The sequence below is a fragment of the Stylophora pistillata genome, chromosome 5, assembly GCF_964205215.1.
Source record: "Stylophora pistillata chromosome 5, jaStyPist1.2, whole genome shotgun sequence".
Classification (NCBI taxonomy): Eukaryota; Metazoa; Cnidaria; class Anthozoa; order Scleractinia; family Pocilloporidae; genus Stylophora; species Stylophora pistillata.
Genome location: NC_142523.1, coordinates 31,004,415 through 31,029,958, shown reverse-complemented (window position 1 = coordinate 31,029,958; position 25,544 = coordinate 31,004,415). Strand labels below are relative to the sequence as shown.

The 25,544-nt window shown below is 37.7% G+C and overlaps 3 protein-coding genes and 1 pseudogene across 17 annotated transcripts in view; 2 read left to right on the top strand and 2 right to left on the bottom strand.

Moving 5' to 3' along the window:
* LOC148731419 (uncharacterized) overlaps positions 1-25,544 on the top strand; it is a 387,633-nt pseudogene that overhangs the window by 170,099 nt on the left and 191,990 nt on the right.
* The window catches only part of LOC148731420 (neural cell adhesion molecule 1-B-like), a 284,150-nt gene that overhangs the window by 73,097 nt on the left and 185,509 nt on the right, over positions 1-25,544 (top strand). The window lies entirely within an intron of this gene.
* LOC148731430 (sodium/glucose cotransporter 2-like) lies at positions 388-25,535 on the bottom strand. 15 transcript variants are annotated; one of them, XM_088761132.1, is made up of 12 exons: positions 15,165-15,513; positions 13,503-13,583; positions 11,733-11,837; positions 8,812-8,871; positions 8,019-8,123; positions 7,382-7,487; positions 6,385-6,465; positions 5,139-5,434; positions 3,714-3,753; positions 3,506-3,549; positions 2,910-2,999; positions 388-1,693 (listed from the first exon to the last, which is right to left on the bottom strand). In XM_088761132.1, the coding sequence occupies exons 1-8, from the start codon at positions 15,258-15,260 to the stop codon at positions 5,154-5,156; spliced, it is 915 nt and encodes a 304-aa protein (XP_088617258.1). In that variant the 5' UTR covers positions 15,261-15,513; the 3' UTR covers positions 388-1,693; positions 2,910-2,999; positions 3,506-3,549; positions 3,714-3,753; positions 5,139-5,153. The 15 variants fall into 15 exon arrangements, with proteins under 15 accessions (XP_088617258.1, XP_088617253.1, XP_088617256.1 ...); XM_088761127.1 differs by having other exon boundaries at positions 388-498; positions 1,157-1,242; positions 1,521-1,693; positions 3,506-5,434; positions 15,165-15,512; XM_088761130.1 differs by having other exon boundaries at positions 3,506-3,611; positions 15,165-15,512.
* LOC148731431 (uncharacterized) lies at positions 15,951-21,036 on the bottom strand. Its single transcript, XM_088761105.1, has 2 exons — positions 18,316-21,036; positions 15,951-18,073 (listed from the first exon to the last, which is right to left on the bottom strand). Exons 1-2 carry the CDS (start codon positions 18,677-18,679, stop codon positions 16,503-16,505), a joined length of 1,935 nt encoding a protein of 644 aa, XP_088617231.1. The 5' UTR covers positions 18,680-21,036; the 3' UTR covers positions 15,951-16,502.

Below are 25,544 nucleotides of genomic sequence, written 5' to 3'. Positions count from 1 at the left end.
CAATAACTGATATTTCATTCACCAGTAGGTAATTTACTTGTTAGAAAGATTAATTTGCTAAATAATTTCCTTATGATTATGGTTTCCTTGATGCAAAATGATGTAATTCACTGAATTGAACAGGTTTTGATAACTTTTCTGTACTGCTTCAGTAAAACTTATGGCTTAAATTCATACTTCTAGGGCAAAAATCAGTCAAGTTGATATAGTTCTATTATAAAGGCTTATAAAGCCAGCCAGTTACAAACATTACACCTTAACCTCCTAAGCAGAGATCCCTTCTAATCCAAAGAGAGTCTGCTAATTCGGGAAGCTCTACCATACAAAATTGTGCTATCTTACCACAATCCCAGTCATGCAAAGGCAGCTACATAAAATTAATCTTACCTAAAAAAAATCCTGGAATGGATCATTGAATTGACTTCAGTTCTCACGGTTGTCTTGGCTGTAAATTCTTTGTGCTTTTTACTTGTCCAAGTTTTGCAACCATAGCAAAATCTGTTTTAGGAACAAAGTTGCATATACACATAAGAACAATTTCTATCGCAAGCACTCAGTATTGACTTAATAACGACTCTTATTGCATCAGACACAAAAAGATGCACTTCTAATGTGGACTAAAATTGAGATTTTATGGGACAACCCTGACTGAGTAAATTTATGAGCGAATGCATCTTGTGACATCATCACCAACTTGGCAAAGTAGAGAGATGGAGAGAGTTTGGGATCAACATCACTATGCATGCTCCCTCATCTTTGATTCTTACTTCAATAAATAGAAAAACAAACAATTCTTGTATGCCAGGATTAAAAATCCAATTACAGTGATCTCGAATTTTAGAACAATTAAGAAAGAGAGCATGATGCAGGTATTGGCGCGTTTTCAAATTAACGATCGAAGGTATAATTCTATTGCCCCTCTTTCTATTTGAGAGGTGTTTAGGTTTCTCTTCAAGTGCATTAGTACAAGGGAGTCTGCAAACTCAAATTAAGTAAATGTTTACGTAGTTTATGGAAACAGATCACTCTATAAGCTTATATTTATAGCCATTGAAATGCAACAAACATTGGGGCTTATTCTGACCACGAATCAAAAGCACCTTCACGTTTGAAATAAACTTGGAACTTTGTATGAATAAAAAACAGTTTCACTTACCTCTTTCACCAGCTTGAATCAGTTGGTGTTGTTTGCCTTCTATTGTTGTTCTTTGTGTTGCTCATTGTGTCCAAGAGAGGCAAGATCTAAATAGAAAAGGCAAAATACCAACGGAACTCCACGCTTCTCCGATCGGGAGACAAGGTTCGTTTCGCCCGCTAAAACTAAATTCCGTGTCCCGTATGTCACCACTTTAGGAGAATTACAAGATCCCGTATATACGCCGACCGTACTAGATGTCAGCGGAGCGTGACAAAAAAATGGCGGATAAGAGTGAGGATCGTTCTTCGTCAAAAAAGCTAGAGAAGAAGAAACTTGCGTGGACCTTACAACAAGTATCTTTCTCAAACGGGACTAAAGATACCTCGAACAACCTTGCGACGTTGACCTCAGAACTTTCCGACGTCCACTGCTTTACCTCGGACGACCTCAGCACAGAGTCAATAACTTACTAATATGACGCTTCGCAACCGAACGACTTCACACATATGGAAACTGGTGAACCATCACTCAGTTTGTTAAGCCAGACCGCTGTTCCTTTCAAAAAAGGATTACTGTAAGACTTATTTCAGTCGACAATGCAAAGATTATGATCATGAGGAGGGCGACAAATGCGACCCTTGGATAGACCTCTTAAGCCTTCAGAACATATTTTAATTTAGTGGTTTCAGTTTTAAAGAATCTGTGTAGAGATTTTTATGACCGCGAAACTTGAAAACTTCCACCCGATGTTTTCAAATTTGAACCTATCTTTATTTTGTCAAGACAGAAACTGTGACTTTAGAGTACTGTATGTTAGTCAAGCTTGAATTCATGAATGAAAAAGGTATAAAATAGGACAGGTTATCATACTTCACACCTAGTTGCTGTTTCAAATATTGTGGGTCTGGGATAATTTGAAGAAAATAGAATTAAAATAGACTATTTAATACCTATTTTGCAATGGATTAGAATCCACCTCAAAAAATAAAAATGAAACAGTCTATTCTATATCTATTTTGCAATAAGTCAACAATTTCTTTGATAAAATAGGGTTGTGATAACCTATTTTTTACATATTTTTCAAAGGAAATGGCTTTAGCATGTCCTATCAGCAGAAAACAGAAATAAAACAGACTATTTGATCACTATTTTACTGATGTAGAAAATAAAATATGATTAAAATAGTCTGTTTAGCTGGTTATTTTTCTGCTCATTTTGAGAAAATAGAAATAAAATACACCACCTTGTTCAACCTTGCCTTAAAATATGGTTAAAATAGTGGCTCTATTTTCCCTTTCAGGTAAAATAGGAATAAAATATAAGTCTGAGAAAATAACATAGTACAAAAATAGAGGTGATAGCATTAAAATAGACAATAAATAGAAATAAAATAGGTTTGTTTTCGTAAGGGATATCTTAATGGAGGTTTTGTTGTATACTATCGCTGAGTATTTTTACGAGTTGTACCGTATTTTGACGAGCCCGTAGGGCGAGTCAAAATACAAACGAGTAAAAATAATCAGCAATAACACACAACAAAACATTAAATAAGAGATTTATTATCCAACACGCCACATTGTTCTTTCATTGCGGGCGAATTTCGCGGATATTTCTGGAGTACAAATATCGTGTGATACTTGTACTCGTCTCGCGCGTTATTTGTACTCTATGAAGCATATTTGGATAATAAAAATCACGAGCAACAGAATGAGGGGAAAACTACCAAAGGAATGTATATCACGTGCAAAACACAAGTTTGTCTGAATCTTACCGCTTCTTGGTTCTTAGGTTTGGCTTTTTCCAGTGCTTTTGCTGCATTCTCAAACTCTACCAGTTTACAAGTACGACGGAAAAGCATCTCCTACAGAATAGGAAGTGGACGAAATAAATGCGTTAGAAAGTTAAAATGTTCATCTTGGGACTGTAAAAAAATGGAATAACCAAGTTACAAAAGTTAGGGTGTTACATTTGCCATCCCGAAGTCCCAAATTTCAGCCCTATTGATGGTTCCATATTCAATTCTTCCACTAAGCTTTGTGATTAAAAACTATTCAAGTGAGTTCACCTCTCTGTTCCACCATTTCAGCCTTGGTTTACAAATTTCCCCCCATGTAACTAGACAGCAGAGCAGTACAAAAATAAAATACTCGAACTCCAGAGGTAATACAATACAACAGCTCTGTTTTCTGAAGGTGCTTCACAGAGAGGTGGAGCCCAGTCCACTTGTTCACAACATGACCATGCTCTTATCCCAGGCCAGTCCCCAAAGAAAAAATGTTTATCACCTTCCCCACCCTTGCCCATCACCACCAAAGCCCACCCCCCTTGAAAAATTATAACCAAGTTTTCTAAAGACATTTCACAAACCTTGGCAGCATCCATGTATCTGGAATAAAGTTCTAGAGTAAAACCTAAAGTGTTAATTGTCATCATTAGTGGACATAACATCCAGTGATTCCTGGAGAAATGATCACTGAGACACAAAGACAAAAAGAAAACAAAACTGATTAAACTATTGGAATTGTGGAACCCTGCCATCAAGGGTACGAGATCCCCCAGAAATAGCCTTCCATACCTTTACACCATTTAGTGGACTTGAAAAAGTCACAAAACTTCTGGAAAAGTAATCAGAGTAAACATTAAAAACTGGCACTTCATCTAACCAAGGTAACATCCACCCAATGTAAGTTGTATGTTCTAAATACTGTTCACTGTACCTTTTCTCTAGTACTAACAAAGAGAATTTGTTCAACAATCAAGAGCTTCTTTTCTAGCTCAATTGGTTAGAGCACCGGATTGTGTTGTGCGGGAGGTCGAGGGTTTGAGCCCTGGCTGGACCAATAATCATGGTCTTAACATAAGTGAGGAAAATTTGCTACCTTTCTATAAAATCAAAAAATGGATAGATATTCTAGTCTCCTCGGATAAGGATGAATATGTATTAAAACTGTAGGCCCCGTCTCCTGCAGGGTTGGGGTAGGAGATGTCAATTTCCCGCACATGAGATTACTGTGTGATGGATGTCCTCCCCTGGAGTGGGATGGGTGGGATATCTGCTGAAGATGGGCTGTATTACCCTTTGCATATCAGACATTTAGATTTAGATGTTCAATTCCTTTATTCTCCTAACCTTCATACACTATTCAGTTGTGACACTGTAGGGAGAATTTCCATTGTAGATCAGGCTTAACACTTCCACAACAGATCTACACATAATTTTCAAGCTAGTACTGCATTATGGGATATAAGCTCTGGCAGGATGAGCCTTGTGAGCTGATTTCACCATAATAGAAACATTTTCCCTCTCATTGTCAGTTATTACAAGATGGTTGGAGTGACCAGAACTACAATGTAGAATAGGCGTTGTGGTAAAACAGTGTTTATTTGTATATTGGAAAAAAACATCATCCAAATCATGTCTGGTCCACTATTGCTTGCATTGGAAGCTGGCCCAAAGAGTTAAATATTAGAAAAATATGGAACAGATGTATTGAGTAAATATGAAAATACATAAATTATTACTAATATTTTATGTATTTTCATATTTACTCAATACATCTGTTTGTTCCATATTTTTCTAATATTTAACTCTTTGGGTCAACTTCCAATGCGAGCAATAGTGGACCAGACAGGATTTGGATGATGTATAGGCAATTTCAGAAAAAAGAACAAAACCCCATTTATGACTGCCAAAGGCCTGGGCTAGAATCTACAACTCCAGTATGGCAGCCCTATGTCAATGTTGCCAAGATGTTGTGAAGCATCGTATTTGTTTGGTTGTTCAGTGGTCTGCTGCCAGGCTATCCATTTCAAAAGCTAAAACTGACTAACAGTAAATACTAAACTCAGTTAATTACCTCTTGACACCCCGCCGAGACAGGTGTAACCAGTTATGAGTTAAATTGATTGGTTTGAGTGGAGGTAACCTTGTTAGATGGGCAAAACAAGTAAAGGGCCTACTTGTCATTGGCAAAATCTCTAAACTACCTTCTTGACTTACCTGATCTGTACACCACTACCAGACTCCCATAATAGGAAGAGTAGTCCACAATCCAAGCCATGGATAGTGAGGGTCGTCTATTGGACGGAACATGTTTCCCCAGTAAGGTGTCAATTTGAAGCAGCCAGTCAGGTCTGGTCGAGTGGACGGCATCACAGTAGTCATATTTCCCAGCATTGAGACATTTGTCATATTGACTGCCATAGTCACTGGTGCAACAGTAGGAGCGTAAGGAGTCCCGTGGGCACTTCCAAACTTTTCCCAAAGACCATTGTATCCTCCAACTTTTACAAAGCCTTAAAAACATCATTATAGCAAAAAAGTCAGCATCAATTAGCCCCATCAGCACTACATGTTATTACTCTTTTCACTCCTAGGATCTGATCGATTGTTAATTCTCCTCGCTGGCTGCAAAGCACTTCCTTGTAAATTAGTTACAAAGTTTGGTGCTAGATCAAGATAACAACCTCTGAGTGTCCAGAGTGTCTAATTCCTCTTTACAATATCACACCTGAATCAAATGTTAAGGTCAAGAGAATAAACAGGGCATAAAATTAACTTTTTTTTTTCAGGCAGCCATGCACTTGGCTCCTAAATATTTTTAAGTGGTAGCCAATTCCAAAAAGTTGGTGGCCATTATAACACACACACACACACACACACAAATTTTCACCCTGTCACTGTAATAGATAGAGTAAATTGCTCAAAAATCATGGTGATACAGTCAAAGAGGACACTAGAATGGATCATATACAACTTGAAAGGTTCCCTAAATCCAAGATGGCATCTAATGATGACAGATTTAGATTCGACATCGAGCTTGTGTTGCGTTTTTGGAAATGAGCTTAACAAGGAACTTTGCTACAGATTCTCCTTGTCAGCACTTTAGGAAAAGTACAGAGAACAGTATGGAGAATATGCAAACTGATGTTACAGTGTAGATAGTTATGACTGTAGCTATCATCTCCTTTGCAATTTTAGGGGTATATATATTCGTGAATGCATAAGTTCACGAAATCATGTTCACATGAAGGAACCTGCAATCTTTAATAAAATGCAAAGATATTCTACCCTTCAGTGTCAAGTTAGAAGACAGCGATCTTCAAGTTCAGGCCTTATTTTCTTGTTGCAATTCAAGGACAGCTCATTTCTGAGCTGAATTGTATAAGAAATGTATCATGAACCAAGATGCATATTAGTGAATATGCATGAGTATGAATACCGGTACATAATCATGTGCTCTTACTTAATATTGCCAGTACAATGGCACCCAAAATCATGATGGTACACTGGAGGACATCTGTGAAGATAACAGCAGTCAAACCACCTGCAGACAAAAGTGAGAATGTCAGTAACGAGTTAACTTTAGTTCCACTTAACAGTTTAAGGAACCAAGGAAATTTTTATATGTAACAAGCTGCACGTAAGGTAATACATCTGTACACAAGCCCAGCCAACTGGAGTTTTGCCTGGGGCCCATTTCTCAAACGTCCTAGTAACTTGAATGGGCCCATAAAGCTGATCTAGTTTCATTCAAGATGAGGATTTTAAAAGTTTTGAAAATGATACCCAAAATCTATCAGCTAAAGAAACAAAAAGGACTGGTTTGGATGCCAGAACCTGCTTTCATATCCTTTAAATTCTGATTTTAAAACAAAAGTCATGGCTTCGGGCCTGTTAAGTTACCGGGACTTTCAAGAAAATTAATGGGCCCCAGGTCTCCTTAGCAGGAAGTAACTGAAGGAGTATCACTCCCCAACCCACCCTGGATGGGAAGTCAGCCATCCCGGGGGTTACCCCACAGAATTTCATCCAGCTTCCCTGACCTTTCACTGGGACCAAGGACCCAATTAAACTTCTTAGTGGAGAGAGCCACATCTCACGCAGCATGAGCCATATTTGTATTTATTAAAAACTGGATCATTGGATAATGCAATTCAAGACATTTTATTGGTTCAGCCATTATGGTATACGAGCCAATATACCATAATCTTATATCTGTACATTGTAACATTCGGTTTCTTCTTACAAAATAAAGTGGAGAAGATTTGTCTAATATCTAGGGGACGTATTTTTTTTTTAAATAAAACAATTATTCCCCTTGCATTTGTTGGATATGAGATGATTATGGCCAACTCGGCACTATTTGCCTCACTGGCTATCTATCATCTCGTATCCAACGTGCACTCGTGGAATAATTGTTAAATATAATAGGACTATTTTAGGAACTGTTTTTAGCTTACCCAAGACAGTGTAGACAGCAGTTATAGCCAAGGTCACAGCAGCAGAGATATAAATATTCCAGCCAATTGCTTCGTACAGGAACAAACTACCTGCATAGATGTCAACCTACAAAACAATTATTACTGATTCATAACACAACTTAGGGTGAAGTATAGCATTTTATTCAAATCTACAATTAGGATTCAGAATATTTCAACATCCCCACCGAGACCCTTTTGCCTGACGGAATTGGGGTTCTCAGCATTTTCCTTATTTTAAGGGTCTCCAAACTCTGTGATATGGATTTTTTTGTTGTTGCAAATTCGTTAGGTTAAGCAGCTTTCAATTTGGAGATACAAGTGTACAATAGGAAACTGCTTCCAGAATCACAGGGTGACATCACCAGTCACTGCATATAGGCAATACACAAACATTCCCTGCATGAAACACACATATCACATTCTATCATCATCATCCTGTCCGCCATGTCGTGTTTACATAATCTGGACCCAATATTCCACCAACGAGGCTTTGTTTGAGATTAGAGTTACATGTATCTACAGAGAATGTGGTAATTATCCCTATTCAGAGGTGAGGTAGAAATTAAGCTTGAATGATTGTATTCTTCTGTAACAATTCACCCTGAGTCATACTCACCGAAAACTTTGTGAACACATATGAAATCAGAGCCACCACAGTGAGATAGGTTCTGACCCACTGGCTCTGAAACCTTTTTTGCAGAAATTCAGGCATGGTAAACACCTGCAGTCAATGTAAAAAACACAGCATTGCATGACAAAAATGATTGTTTGCAATACATTGATAGTGACTTACACCACTTGAGTCTTAGAGCCAATAACAAAACAGCAAAACTGACCAATCATTTTACACAAACGGGACTAAGAACTTTCTACTGACAACAACTATTCACTTGACTCTGATGACGACTTCCGCACAGGTTGTCAAAATGTCAATCACCACCACCAACAGCAAACTCACCTGGACGATCACACTACACTTTCACACAGTTATTGAGAGTGAGTTAACCCTTTATCTCTCAGAAGTGATTAATATGTAATTTCTCCCTATAATATCCATACACGATTCAGCAAACAGGTAATGAGAATACTCAAACTTATCAGGTAGAAGTTGTTATCTTCATCTAGCACCTTTTGATCGATCTAGTAACTTTTTTAGAAGAACATGTGTTGCAGCTGGAAGAGACAATTATCAATCAGATCTTGGGAGTTTAAAGGTTAGCATCAAGTCAGAATGAAAAGTGGCTTGAATTGTTCCAAAGCTAATCCCAGTATATATCAGCAAATGACATGAGGTGGAAAGCAGTTGGACCTTGCAAAAAAGACCACCATGCAATTTTAAGAAACAAATTTAAAACAAAGCCAAATAAGTGGTTCTCTTCTTTCTAAGATGTTTTAGCAAGAAGTCTTACCCTTGAACGCAAGTAAATTGGCAGGAAAACCCATCCAAGGAGGAGCAGAACCCAGCAAGCCTGCAAACAACAAAAAATAAATTTGACAATTTTATAAATGTAACAGTATGTGATAAACATGAAATCAATACAATGATGCACCCTTAATCAAGGTATTCCTCTTTTCGAGACAAAAATTCTGATTCCAACTGAAAAGAAAAAACCTGCCTTGATAATCTTTGTATCAGTAACAGGTTTTAAGGACATGTATATTCAGGGACACTTTTCCAATTCACAAGTGTGTTCCTTGAACAACAGCCCATCAGTTTGCAAATAGTCACCCAATCGGAACTCTAAGTTCAAATTTTTAAGTCACTATTATGTGACCTAAAATTAATGAGTTTTTGTTCCCAAAAAATACTCCATAAGTTTATCTGACTTTAACTTGAGACCAAAAACACCGAATGACAAGAATTTTACAACCAGTAACCTAAATGACTGCAAGCCAACTTCTGCTTGAAATTTAGTTAACCCTTCTTGCTGTCCCATTAGTTGGCAGAGAACTGAATGAAGATATTGGCCCACCATCAAAGTTACCTACTTCCCCATTCCTTCTGATTCCTAACAGTAAATATAACTATTAGTGCTGTCAATAAGTTTGAAAGTAGATGGCAAATACCAGACTCGATTTAACAGGCCAGATTGTTAAAAACACCATAATGTTCTGTTACGTAACATGCATGCAACACTATAAATTATTCAGTTTAAATGAACCTTCAGAAAATTTTTAACAAAGAATTGACTCACAAATGCACATATCTATTTTTGGTCAAGTATGCATTCAATTCCACTCAACTAGGAAATGGCCTCAGCACAAATTTATTCATGGTACATCAATATATAGTAACAATATTAATTTTTTTTTTTTGGAAGTACTGATGGTGAAATGAGGCAAATGCAGCTAGCTAAAAGCAGCTGACAGACAACAGTTTTGGCTTCTTATCAGCTCTCATTGAAAGCTCAAGTTATCCCTTAGGAACACACTGGAACTATACTTGACTAGTAAATTTAAATCAACATACAGTCCGGTACTTAAAAGACAATCAAAACCCTTCATGAAGTTGTACAACCTTAGGGCTAGCTTTTATCTGCCCCTAATCTAGCAGCACACTCAAGACATTGAGTTCTCAACCTTGGCCACAATGGCGCCTTCATTTGGCACTATTTTATGTCCCGCATTGAATTTATGTTGAAGGTCAGACAAGTATGGCTTATAATCATAAGAGGGTAAGAGTACAGGCATTGTACTTTGCTTCACAATCTTGATGTGTCTATCTTTAGATGGCTACTGCATCTAATGAGGTCTTATAAACTCTTGACTAATGTGCCACTTAAGCAAGTTAAGCTTGTTTCAGCGGCAACTCACAGTTACATAATATCCAGAAAGACTGTTCAAAATGCAGTTTGGCTGGACTATAATTGAAAAATTTACAAGAATCAGCAAAAGAGAAGAAAATCACGCAAAATACAGCCTCCCATGTAGTTATCGTCATCATCATTTCTGCCATGTAACTATTACGTAATCTGAACAGTATATTCACACCAAGAGGCTTTGTTTGAGATCCTATTTATCAACAGAGATTGTAGTAATTATTATCTCAATTCAGTGAAGACAAGCTTGAATGATTGTAATCTTCTGTAACAAAGCACTATTGTTTTTCCAAAGCATTTCTTATGATATTGGAAAACATGCTCTGGGGTGTTTTGACTAAAAAACTCATCAGATGTTTATTTTGACAGAAGACTGCACTTAATGGCAGTGCTTATTTGCTTGCAATGGAGATCGATGCTGCTTGGAAATAAATAAGTCCTTGGGAAACACAAAAAGTTTTTCTCTTAATTGCAGTTAAAATAGTTTTTTTTTTTGTCCCATTCAAATACATGTACCATCTTTAATATTGTACTGGAAAACAACCCACAAGAATAGTTAATGAAAATAACTAAAATAGCCAAAATTTCATTTACAAAGGGGAACAAGTTACATTTCCTTCCCTAGTGGACATAACTACAGAGTTAATTCACTGATCATGGTTTATACATTTTCAAATTTATTCAAACTTTGAAAATTATCTCCTGTTGTGAATTTTTAATAAAGAAGACATGCTCTGTTTAGCAAACATCCAATTACATAAATCATTACAACACAACAACATCACCAACACCCACACAAAGCCTAAATTAAATAAACTTGCTTGCGATCTAGGAAAACAAGCTGACCTTTTTTGGAGCAATATCAGCTATGCATTATTTAGAAAACAAGCCACAGTGAAGGACGAGCATGATATCACCAAAGAACAACAACATCAACTTCTCATAATTTACTGTAGTTCTCTAGAACAGGCTGCTTTGTTCCTACTCATTCCAAAACAAGTAAACACAACTCTTTGTTGTCATGATGGTAGCAAAAGCTCAATCCAGTCTGTACTTTAGAGATTATTAATTGGGACCATGTAAATTATATCCCAGCCACAAGGAATTTTACAAAATTTCTCCAAGTCAACTGCTTCCTAAGCTGTGAGAGGTAAGACCCATTTTACTATTTCCCATTAACATGTAAATGAATACATGTATTTCCAGTTGAAGAACCATATCCAACTCAGGGGTTTCATTAAGGGCCAGGCACTGGGCAAATTGACCAGTTGTGAGGACGGTTTTGCCCACCTGATTTGACGGTCTAGAGTAAAGTTTATCTTATAAAGAAGTTCAGTTCAAAGAGTTTCGCCCACCTCTGAAAACCAGTTGACCTCCCGCAGAAAACATTAATGAAGCCCCTGCCAACTACTGCAGCATTACTAGCACAGAAAACACAATACAATTCCTACAAACAGCTGCAATTGAACATTAACCACTGAACGACAAATCAAAACTAATTTGAGAGCTACCTGCCATTCATACGACACAACACCAATCCCTGTGGCAGCCCCAGAGCCAGCCAATCCAACAAAGTGCTCACTACCAATGTTACTGGCAAAAAGACTGGGCCCAACCTGGAATACGATTGGGAAACAGGATTTCAGTCTAAGAAAAGAGCTGTAATAAAATCAAAGTGCATTTATAAGGACGCACAAGTACATGGTTTTATATCTATTGCATGTCAATCCAAATATGAAAATAACATTTTTAAAATGGGTTGGTGGAAAAACAGTCAATTCTAAATTCTAAAAAGATCAAAAAAAAAAATATAGATCTTATTAAATTGTGTCAAGGCCATTTTTGGAATTAAATCAGGATTGGTTTTGAGAAACCATTGAAGGATAAAATCTTAGGGTTAAGCAATAAAAAGGATAGGGAGGACTTTGGGAATAATCAGGAAATAATCACATGGTTTGGAGGAGAAAGGAAAAGAAAGCCAGCTTCAGTTCTGATTACATGGAATGGGGTTTCAGACCATCAAGAATTGAGAAATCAGGATCTCAATCTTGACGGAAAGCAAACTGACATAAAAGCATTTTCTAAGAGCTTAATAACTATACAATTTACAATTTACACCCAATCCCCCCGCCCTTCTCTCTGGTATAAAAAAAAAAAAAAAAAAGAATTAAATCTTAGGAAATCTTAGATTCCCTGACAAATTCTAACTTGCAATTTTGTCCCAAGTATCATCCACAGAACACAGTCATTTACTTTGTTTAACCAGCCAATCAAAGTTACAAAAGAAATGTTTTAAGCATGAGTGTGGTTGAGATCAAAAGAAAAGGAGTACAGCTTCTTATCTCGTTTTTTATTGTTGACCCTTAAAACACACGAGTGACTGCCATCTAATTTCTCCCAACAATACACACCCATACCACACATCATGAAGACCATGGGGCAGTTGTTCAAAGCTTGGTTAAGATAACCCAGGGTTAGTGTGAAATTTGATATCAGATCTGAAAGGTTTGAAGGAAAATTCAGTTTCATTCCATTTTTCTACAATTTGATGATTGAATAGTACTCTAAAAAGAACTGGGAAAGTTATCCCAAAACAGCTTTTGAACAGAGAAATATAGAAGCCCGGATTCAAATTTAACCCTGGATTAACAATAAATGGCTTTCGAACAACTGGGCCCATAACAATAAGCCAAATGATCATTATCAAGAGAAGTTCTTGACTGTTGAAAAAATTCTCCTTACCAGCACCTTGGGCAGGGTTCTTGTTAAGAGCCGGTAACCAGTTATTTTTACCCGCTATTCAAGTAAATGTTATCGGCTATTTCACTGAGACCCGGGACTGAAATAATTATTTACAGAAGTTATCCAACGATTTTTTAAATTTTTTGGAAAAATATCTCTTTTCTCCTTCCAACCAATGTTGTAAAGATATCTATCACATGTTGCCAGTTTGAAAATACACCATATGTTAAAGAAATCCTGCTTTTTTGACCAAATTCGTCTCTCGCAGTCACCTCGTGAAATGACCTCCCACATGTTTTCCATTCCATTCTCCTCACGGCCAAGTGAAAAGGCCCTGTATTTATTGAGAAACCTAGACCCCGACAGGAGCCTATGCGCCACACACCCCAAACACGGGGGAAGGTAACAGAGTTATCTGCTATTTCTTATTTTTGACCTCCTTTGAAAAACTTTACCAAGAATCCTGCTTAGGAAAGTGTAGAAAACAGTATAAAGAGTTTGTATGCATGTAGGATGTAAAAGGTTACAAAAGAACTTACCGCCCACCACATCATGGATCTTCCGGCCAAAAAGTATGTTTCCGCAGTTTCATCTCTGCCCCTCTGTTTTCGGAACTTAGACTGAAAAACAAAAGAAAAAAAAAAAGGAAAATAAATGGTGATGGAGTCCTAAAAGCGGCAGTTGATATTCAACCTCACACTTGGTCAATAATGCATAAACATGACTATTGTGACAGTTTCTAATCATGTTATTTCTAGCAAGATGTCTGATTCAGCAACACTCAATTTCTTCATAAAGGAAAAAAGTTTTGAAGTTATCTAGACCAATTAATTACAAAAAATATGTTCAGAATGTGGCATGATGGATGACAGGTAAAACTGTTTTAAATCAACAAAATATTTCTGATTCCACTTTCAAGACACAACTCCAGATGTTCTTAAGAACAGTTACATTGTGGAGGTTTCAAAAGGTCAAAACAATAACTTTGAGAGGTAAAAACCTTCCAAAACATAGAAACAAAGCCAAACATTTATTCCCTTCAATGAGAATATAATTATTGTTGTGAACATTCCCAAGGTTGAAATATAGCTTAGTATGTTACGGGGTCAAGAAAGGGTGCAAAGCATACTCTAATGTACTATGTTGCCAAGGGACTTTTCTGATTACTTCAAATACAGTCTGTTATGAAAAATTTTGCCAACAAAATACAAACACAAATGTATTGTTCTTGTAAACTCCAAAGAGTTTGCAATTTGCATACACCAAGCTGGCACATATTTCAGATGACTGACAATCACAGAACTCTGCATACCAATGAGCAAGGCTTTGTACATAATGACAAAAAAAACAATTGCCTTCCTCAATAATATTGACTCACAGTTTCCAACACAACCGAATCAGGGATCCATGACTGGGGTTCGTTTCACGGGAAAAATAACTTCAAAGATGCTAGGAACGAATGAGCGCAACAGTGCTCCGTTGCAGAAAAGTTAAAGATCAACCGAGCTCTATCAAAAACCTGTCAATCTTGTAAAATTAATGCTGTTAGTGTCATTTATTTATAGACTGCTATCGCGTTGAAGCACGAAATATTACTGAGAGAAGCTCACGATATACACACTGGCAAGATGACGGCGTTCACATGTTGTATTCATACGAAAGTTAAATAAAGGATCAAAAAAGGCAAATCTTTGCACGCATTTATCGCAGTACGACTTCGCCTTAGTCTATTTAGGGATAAAATTACGGCCACGTTCCAGACACCAAAGTCTACAAAAACAGACAATTGTATTTTAAAATTTTTCCTGTCGATTTTTAAGAATGCTGGGAGAGCGAAACTTAAAATATATTAAAACAACCCTGGCAGATGGCTGATGAGAATTTTTGTTTCTGGAGGCCATGGCAAATAGGATTTGAGAAGGTGAGTACGATGCGTTTGTCCACATCTAGAGTTCAGGCTGTGTCTGCATTCTGGAGTTCGTCTTTTTCGATAAAGCACCTTTCATAGTAACAAAGTCTGGTAAACACATCGTCTCCTACAATATAACATTTGCCGTAGATTCTAAAATTCTTTGTTAAAGATCCTTCCGGTCCACTCGTACTTTGACGCACGGAGGCGCAAAGCGTAAGTTGCAAACAACCTTGCGTGGGTTTAAAACCGATCGAATTAAATGAACTACAATTTTTTTTTTTTAACTTACCCAAAGTCCCACGATCATGCAAGCCATAAAATAGATCGCGATGATGATCCAGTCAGCGACCTTCAAGCGCTTTTGGTCTTCAGCATCCAACGTCATGTTTTTCGTCTACCAGGGATCAAGCCGCAGGGCGCCAAGTTCCACGTTGCACACTTACTCACTTCGTTCGACAACAACGGCTCAGACTGGCCCTCCTGGATGCAAATCTTTGCTCTTTGAGCCTGTCAAAGCGTTTTTCAGAAACTGGTGGAGATTTCGGCGGGGCTACAGTTTCCTGTTGAAATTTCCTGCGAAAGACGATGCGGTGATGCTCAAATTACACCCAAAAGTTACGTAAAGCGTCCCTCGCCCTTCAAGAAGGAAGCTTCGCTAGAAATGGGAAAGTGGGGGGCGTGAGAAAGGAGTGAGTGACACATCTCTTGACGTTTTGATCTGTGATTGGTTCTTTCAAAAACTGCAACGCTTCGTTTCTAAACCCCATCAATCGATCGTAAATTCAGGAATCGAAGAAAGCCCAGAGACGGACGGCGAATCGCACGGGTAAAGTGACTTCGAAGACTGACAAAAAAATAATCCATTACAGGAAACGGTAAACAGCCAAAAATAAATTGTTCTCGTGAGCAGTAGACTGGACTTCACTTGCAAATCACCTTAAGAGTTGCCTTATAAATTTGGATAAAACAAAACTTTGTTATCTATTTAATTAAGGGGGGATTCTACCTAAAAAAAGTGCATTTTTTCAAATAATTGTAGGAATTTAAGTTTTGGTCACAACTATCTAAAACTATATATCACTGGAAAGCTTATGAACTATATTTTTCAAAAAAAGGTGTTATGTCACACCTGCAGCAAATGTAACCTGACACCGGTCATTTCAATTAACAACTTGTAGTGTCTCACCTATATGTACTTGAGTAAAGATTGTTAGAAACTGTTTCAATGAAATACCAATATTTTGCTGTTATTCTAAAGAATATTGAATACTTGTTGGGATGAGTGAAGGATTTCAAGAATTTTTTAAATTTGACATCACAGCACTGGTGTCAAGTTACACATCTAACACATGATCACTATTTGTTTAATCATTTCTTTAGAAAGACCTCTATGGCATTTTCCTTCACTCATCCCAAATAACTCAATTAGATCAGCAATCCCTAAAAATTTCAGGTCCATAGCTCTCATACTTCTTGAGTAATCTTTTCTCAAGTATTAAAAAATACGTTTTGAGAAAAAAAGGCCTAAAGTTACAAGATTTTAAAATTAAACACCTCCTGTATTCAAATTATGAAGTCAATGAGTAGCCATAAGTTCAAATATAATTAGGATAGGCAAGAGCAAGAGTTAGAATGCCCCAGCTTCATATGAAACATCTTCTTTTTCACGAAGAGCCGCTTCTCTTTGAGTACGGATAAGCTGCAATCCCTGCCGGTGCTTCTTCTCCTTGGCCGTTGCCTGCTTATCAGCTTTCCGAAGCCTTGAATTATCTCTTAGTCGAAATGCATCCTCAGTAAATGCACCTCCAGGAATTGAAAGCCTTTCCATCAATCTTTCTCTGCTTTCTGCACCTCTGTGGAAGTGGCAGACTGCAGACGCAGCAGCACACCGGACAACTTTCACTCCATGGTGTTTATGTTTGGGACACCGGACCCAAACCATTGCGTTGATGCTTTCATTTGGGTTCTGGGTTTTTCCTCGTACACATCTTTCTAAAAGTTTACTGTCACTTAATGACACAAATGTGGGTTTTAGAGTCTCCACGAAGACTTCGGGCAAACAGTCATCTCCTTTGTAGGTACTGGTTCCTGTTGCCTGGTCCTGTTGCCATTTGCACCATGATGAATCACCTGGTGGACAGAAGCGGTGTTGTTTAGCATTGTCAGTTGAATTTACACAGTGATGGAGAATGGCAATAATATTTTTTTTCATAGCATAAACTGCAATGTCAACCTCCCGTTCAGAGGGATTTGCCTTGGTCAAGGTGTTTTGCCGGATTGCTAGGCCATAGTACCTTTGAAGCTGCTTGATCTTTCCTTCTGTAAGCCGGCCACGCCCTCCTATAGGTTTTCCATCAGCAAGTTTACCCTTACTGCATGCCTTCAAATTCATTAAATGTTTGCCCATCCTTTTCTGCACATGGCCTACACAATCCAGTTTAATAACTTCACAGTCATCATAGGCATGTTGAACAGTGTTAAAGGCCTTACTGTCCCCGTCTGACACCATCCATTTGTACCTCATGTTATGAAGTTCGATGGATCTATTCCAAAGAACAGAAGCTCCTTCTGCTTCCATAGCAGGTGAACTTCCTTCGAAGTTGATGTCACAATCTCCAGATGCAACATGCTCCCTCCTCCATTCTTCAAACTCTTCCACATTCCCTTCACATTGTGAGTTCTTTAGGGAGCACTTACGGCAAGATTTAGACATCACGTGATAGTCTAAAACTTCTCCTGTGTCAATTGAGATGACGAAAACAACACCTGTTAGTGATGTGAAACCTATTTTGGCCCAAGTGCCATCAAAGCTAACAGCAGCATCAATTATTGTGGTGCTGTCTGAGATGCCATTTTCCTCCATGATTAGCTTTCGGAGCCTTTGGCCTGCACCTTTTAGTTCTTCTTTTGCTTCACTTTCCAGTGCTTCCAAAATTACATCAACTTGCTTGTAGTAAGCAGCTCTTGACAAACAAGGCATGTTCATTATCGCACAGAAAGAAGAGAGTCCCTCGTAGCCACTTCCAGTTTCTATTGAGTGGTAGACAGCTCTCCGGTTGACATCAAATGATTTGCCTTTCTTGGCAAGGTTGGGTGATGTCTGCCAAGGAGTACTTTCATCACAAGAATTGCAGTGAATGGAGAGATCTGACATCAGTCCATAACGGCTAGCGGTATTTTCTTCAATAGTAAGGTCTCCTATATTAAAAACATGACGGAAAAGGATGCTATTAGCTATAGTTACTGAACCAAACAGAACCACAATGTTGGAGCATTAGTTCACACCTCCATAAATGTGTACAAGTGTTGCAGTGAAGAAAGATCAGAAAAAATGATTAAACAATAATAAAACTCCTTTTCTGCAAATAATTCTAACTATCGTTTTTCTTTAGGTTCAAGGGGCTGAAAAGCATATTTATGATGTGTGATATTTTTCTCACCTTCTTCGCATTTGTGTAAAGTTGAGAGCACAGAAGAGAAGCTCTTTAGATCAACGAGCCTGTATCCTTTTTCTACCTCAGCTACCTCGAAAACTTTTTTGTTTTCATCAGAACTTGAAGAAGACTCATCTTCTGAGCTCTGGAATCTCATCTTCTTCCTTGAAGAACTAGGAAGCTGATCGCTTTCTTCGCCAAAATCTGACAGATCAGACTGATCGTGCGAAGTTCCTGGGGTCGGTTCGTTTGGTTCACTCTTCCTGTTGCAACCGCTTTTCTTCAGTAATTGCGCTTTTTTACGATCTCCTCCATGCCCCTTTCTTTTCCTAGTTTTCCTGTAAACGGTTCTTTTCTTCTTTCCAGTCATTCCAGCACAAAAGAGACAAAAGGAGTTCAATATTTCGCAATACACTGTGACAACTTTCACACAAAAATCTCTCACTCGTCTCCAGTGTTACTCTTTCAATTTCTTATTTTCCCCTTCATGTAAGACAGCACAAGGATTCTAAGGGGCGTTTCGGGCTTGTTTGACATATTTTGAGCTCCAAACAGGCTGGTAAACAAGTAAGAAACAAAAAATGCTGTTTTGGTTGCCATGGAAACGAGATTTCTATTTAGATACCTCTTCTTTTCTAACGTAATTTCTCATTTATATTTTAAAATTTTTCGGTAAAAACGATCGTCAGTGTAAAGTCGAATAGTTGAACCTCGCATTTCTGAAGAAAACAAAAAAACAATATTTTGAGCTAATTTCAGGTAGAATCCCCCCTTAAGTACTTGGTTGTTTATTTTAAGATGTATTTTTTCTTTGATTCCTTATTCTTCAAAAAGAGCCAATGTGAAAAATTTGCATATTTATCTCGTGACTTCTAAAGATTTGTACCTTGAGCAAAATAAAGAAAAAATGTATAACGCAAATTCAAACTTTGACTATCATAGTGGAGACCAGAGGTGATAAACAAATATTTTCATTACCATTACTACAGCATTATCATCATTATCGATGTCATCATTCCAAAAAAATAGCAGCCCTTTTAAATTAAACATTTGAATTTTTATCATCCACATCATATAAAGGTTGCAAAATCGATTTTGAACCTGTAAGCTCGTCCGACTTGAATGACTTAACATACTGAAACCCTTTTAATAGACAACGAAGACTTCGACTACTCAACAAGAACTGCTCGCCTTCAAAAATCTTCTTTGTTCTGCTATGTTTTGTTTTGTTTTTGTTTGTTTTGTTTTGTTCTTTTTTTTTTTCGAGAAACTCATAAAAAAAACTTCGGAGAAGAATTCAGCACAATGAAATTAAGTTTTGAAGGTCGTTCTCTTTTGCAAACGTTCAACAAAGATTGGATTTAACATAGTTAGTAGAGGGGTTTTAATTAATTCGGTTGAAGATACGTCAAAATGGACTCATTGCATTCAATGTTTCTTAACCATTCCAAACTTTGACCTGATATTGAATTTCACGTAAAAACGTGTGTACTTAGACAAATTTGTTATTTCCCCGTGGACTTATAATGCATTAAACACCAGATCTCCGAGCTTCTTTCATTACGTAGCGGATTTTTCTACAAAATAAAAGAAAATGGCTTTTTATGAGGTGATGTGTTGATTAAAGAACGCGAAAGTCCTCTTCAAGTTGCGGTGGAACGAAAAATTAACCATTCGAAGACACAAGTCAAGAAATGGCTGGCTACTGACGTTACCATCGGCTTTAACTTAATCGACAAAATCAGGGCTTTCTTAAACCGTATGCATCCCTCATTGAGAGTGTGTTGGTTAAGTTTAAAAGAGATTTCTAAGAGATTTTCATTTTATTCGTGTTTGAGTCACGGTGAAGTATCGCGTGAAAATTTTACAATCCGCTTCTCGGTGAAGTAGACGTCAGTTGTGTTACGTAACGTTGACTGTGACGCTCGAGAGATCCGAAGCGTTGAAATGAGCTTGAAAACATTAACGTGACAAACACACCTTCTTGGCTCTCCTTTTTGATAATCAGTGATGTCGATATGCAATTGATATTCTACTGATCGGATAAAAAGGGAGTGACTTACAAATTCTAGTTCGCGTGAAAAATTCAGATTGGTTTTTAATAGCAAAGTAAGGGTTTTGGGTTTGTCTTCCGAAGATTACCGGATTAATTCTTCTAAGCTGGCAATTTGCCTCAAGCGCTGAAACCATTGAGTCTTTCGAGCCCATCGTTTTATATTTCACCCAGATACTGACGACAGCATGCAACTCAGAATATATATCTAAATAAATATTTGCACTTCCACAGACACTCTGACTCGTAATTCAATGTCATCATGCAAGCCATTTATATTCATTTCGACTTCATAGCATTGCTGCTGTCATCATGCAAGCCATTTATATTCATTTCGACTTCACAGCATTGCTGCCTTGGGGCATGTCTCGAAAGCTGGTCGAAAATGTACATCAAGGAGATTATGTTCGCTTGAGCAGATATGAGAATCTTTCTATTCGCGACCACAGAAGCATTGATAACGAGCAACAGCTATTACATAATCAGTTGGCAAATACTTGCAAACATAAAAATAATGTTTGCCCATGGCATAAAAGAACACAACACGATACATGACCGCTCAATTATAATACTTGCATTCTTGCGCTACAAAACACTTCTATGTTGTTTTTAGCAAGGCAATACAACACCATTGGTGCAATTCATAGTTCTGAAGTTGCAAACAAAATCTATAAGTAAAATGTTAAACCTTGTCTTGGGGCGTTGTTTTGAGTTAGGTTCCAAAGCGCATGGGTTTTTTCTTCGAATTCGGACTTAACACATTTGACCTGTTGAGAAGAATCCTAGTGATATTCATGCTAAAATTTGAAGTTTACATAAATAACATCACGAAAAGTCGATGACAAATTAAAATTGCGTTCCCGTTAAACACTTAGAACTACCTCGTTACAGCTTCAAATGCAAGATAAATTCGCACAAATTGGATTTCTAGCTTACCGCCTACGGCCCGAGCCTGTGACTGCAGAGCAATGTTCTGGTTTAACGATGTTTGCAAGAGCAACTTTTGTCTGGTTTCATTTTATACCCATGAAATAGGACCCACGAACTTGATAGCCTTCGAAATTACCCTCTCCGAACTCGATCCATAAGGAAACTGGAACTTTTTGACCTTGATGCGCTTGAAGAAGAAGACTTAAAGAGCTGGACATAAAATTCACGGCATTCTTGTTAAATGCATGTTATGTTTATTGCCCATAGTGCTGCTTTGAAAGAGTGCTCTTATTCTAAAATATTAAACTCCATAGACCACTTTCATAAATGGCTACCGGATTAATGTTCTTTTGTTTAAATTTAAATTGGCCTTTCTGACCTCGTTCTCCAGTACAAAATACAAAAGAAACATTATCTCAAGCGAGGCCAGAAAGGCTAATTTAAATTTAAACAAAAGAATATTAATCCGGCAAATGTGATGCAAAAACATTACACATCCAACTAGGTAAAAAAAATCTTGCACTTCCGCAAATTTATTTCATTCATTTACAAGGCATAATCGTATTCCATTCGCCTTTTACTTGAACATTTCCCCAGGTTCAATGTTTTGGTTACATTTCAATCGTACACGAAATAAATTTTTCTTCTAACAATGGCGAAAAATGTCATCGTTTCTGGTCACAGGGCACCCACACAAGCGGCGTGTCTGGTCGTTTGCTCGAAATATAAAGAAATGTCAAGGAAGAATATTGAAGAGTCGTAATATCGTAAACTTATATCAAGGAATGTCTATGATAAGGCTCAAAATAAATGTAAACTACCTCACTTGCTGTGTATTATTGTCGTTTCTGTGGTCGGCACACACGAGGGGACTAGTCCCGGCGACAAGTCTTTGAAGGGTTTACACGAGGGGACCGGTAGCAGGGACTAGTCCCTCAAGGCGTTCACATGAGGGCACTCAATTGCACAAGAACATAGGAAAATTAAGAGGCAAAAGATATTTCTTAGTCTGTTGTGCTACACGAAAACAATGAAAATTTGGTAACTTTTCATTGTAGCACTATTAAACATCAATGCAAATGAACTACACTTATTCAGTCGGATTATTCATGCTTTTGCGTGTTCCGTTTTTGTTTTTATTTTTTAAAAGACAGAGTCAGATAGGGTAAAAATTCCATCAAAAAGTTTTTAAGACATCTGTATATGTTTACAAAACTAGAAATAGTTTTTTATTCTTCAGTTGTAGAAATCTAGAATTCAGGGAAAATTCACAGAAACTGCAATGTTTACAAATACCGGAAGTCACGCATCATACTGACCCGTGATTGGCTTATTTACCGTTTAGTCGCAGGGACTGGTCGCACAAACAGTTCACACGAAGGGACAAACATTTGTTTCATGCGACAAATCCCTGCGACTAAACGGTAAATAAGCCAATCACGGGTCAGTATGATGCGTGACTTCCCGTATTTGTAAACATTGCAGTTTCTATGAATTTTCCCTGAATTCTAAATTTCTACAGCTGAAGAATAAAAACCTATTTCTAGTTTTGTAAACATATACTGATGTCTTGAAGCCGATGTCTTGAATTCTTGCGACCAGTCGCAGGGACCAAATTTTGGTCCCTGCGACCACAGAAATGTGTAGATCACACGAAGGGACCAGTCGCATGAAACTGGTCGCTGGGACTAGTCGCAGGGACTAGTCCCCTCGTGTGTGCCGACCTTTATAAAAGCTGACGTTTCGAGCGTTAGTACTTCGTCATCGCTCCGACGAAGGGCTAAGGCTCGAAACGTCAGCTTTTATAATCGTAACGGTAGCCAATTTACCATTTCAACTTTGTTGATATGTTCAAATTATTCCTTGATATAAGTTTACGATATTACGACTCTTCAATATTCTCCCATACATTTCTTTATATTTCGAACAAACGACCAGATACGCCGCTTGTGTGGGCACCCTGTGTTCTGGTTTGCGTGCGCAAACACAACGTGGCCATACAAAAGGCATTGACATGAGATAGCTTCGTGACAACCCAGATACAAAAGCGTCCTTGCTGAATAATCTTAAACGTTTCTCGCGTAAGATCACATAAGCTCCAGAAAAACTGAATGAAAACGAAACCAAAGAGATTGACCACCTTTTTTCGGACCATTAATTTTCTTAACTCCAATCGAGTTTGTCACGTTTACTTAGCACACGTCGTCGCATGAGCTCGTATGACTCCCGCAGACATGTGGCAGTAAACGGCTGAGGTCAAAGGATCGCGAGCGTTACTTAAATAGGGACAAACAGATTGTGACAAATTTCTTATCAAGGTCGAAGGTAAATTAGATAATTCTACGGCTTTTCTCCCGTCTTTAACCATCTTTAATGGCAGCGAGATAGCGTGAATATAAGTTTGTAGAATATTGCGTTACATAGTGTCACAAAGCGTTACCACTGTTAGGAACTTTCCATTACTCAATCGTAACGTAAATCTACTCTCCTAAGTAAAAGTAAAATAACCGATGACGAGTACTGTAGGGTAAATACACTATCTTGAGTATTGAATAACAGGCATTTAAATAAGAGGAACGAGAGTGATTTCTTGACCCACGAATACTCTACGTCCCATCGAAAGTAAAAAAGTTTTGACGGGTCTGCGCGACTCCTCTCGCTCCTTGGTGACGAACTTGTTCTTAGCAGGCAACCGACGTGATACATAAAGAGTCGAAACTGCAGTCTTGCCCAAGAATCTCGACACAAATGGCAACAACAGCCGACGCCATGGCGGGAGGAGTAATATCAAAGACAAAAATAATAGCTGTGGTTACACTCACCTCCTACCCGAGGTAACCCTGTGGGTAATAACCTTGGATTGGGATGGTTTGGATATATCAACAAAGTTGAAATGGTAAATTGGCCACCGTAATGATTACAAAAGCTGACGTTTCGAGCGTTAGCCCTTCATCGGAGCGAATAGAGGAATTGTGGGTTGTGTGTGCTTTTAAAGCCGGAAAATGGAGCTACGTTATTGGTGGGTGCATGGCAACGAGAAAAACATGAATAAATTAGTGGATTTTCCCCACTTTCATTCCACTAATTTATTCACAACTGGGAGCAGGCCGTTAAGTTGATTCGTAATAAACCCGTGAAAGTGATAAATGAGATACAATGAAGTATATGAAGTTCATATATTTTGTACTGCGGTATTAGATACATATGGTTTATTACGAATCAACTTAACGGTTTGCTCCCAGTTTGCTTGTTAGCTCAATTGGTAGAGCGCTGCACTAGTATCGCAGAGGTCAGTGGTTCGAATCCCGTACAAGCCTGATTTTTTTTTTTTTTTTTTTTTTTTTTAGGTCCGATTTTCGCTATTGCATAAATAGCGCTATCTACTGTGAAGATCGTGCATCATATGTATCTAATACCGCAGTACAAAATATATGAACTCCATATATTTCATTTTACCTCATTTAACAATAATGTATGCTTTAAACGAAAACTATCTTCTTCATGTTCTCGGTTTTCGATAGAATAAACCAGTAAAAACAATTACGGTTGTGAACGTAATTTGTCACCCACGATATTAAAAGGTAATCAAATGGTTTTCTCGTGAACTAGGAAATAATTTCCCTTACGTTTTGTCAAAATTCTGATAATTTCCCTCGCCTTAAGGCTCGGGAAATTATCAGAATTTTGACAAGACGCAAGGGAAATTATTTCCTAATTTCACTCATCGCCATTTGATTACACATACTAATTTACATGTAAAAATTTGTTTTCTACTAGTACCAGAATGGCAATGTTATTTAGTGAATCAGGGAACAGAATAAACTAGGGGTATTCTGCTAGCTCAGTACATTTTATGTTGCAGGTGGCAGTAGGTTAGTAAAGAAAGAAAAGAAAAAGCAAAAAGAAATAAAATGAAATAAGTAGAGGAAGAAAAGTAGCATAAAAAGAAGACATGCTTTAAATTATACATAATTGTGATGGGAAACAAATGCTAGTTGGGAAAGTAAGATCATTGCTGCTCAGAAAAACAATAACAAAGGTGGAAAGTGAAAACTTAATTTCTTGTCAGTTAAAATGGACATTTTGTACTTAAAACATACCTCGGTTTATTCTTACTCTTGTTGAGGCCAGTTTTTGTACTTTGGGGGGCTTCAATCCTACACGTTACAGCAGTGTGTCCCAGGTTTATACGTAGAACTGTTTTGGCCAGCTTGATACAAATTCAGTAATAACGATTGGGGATTAAGGATGG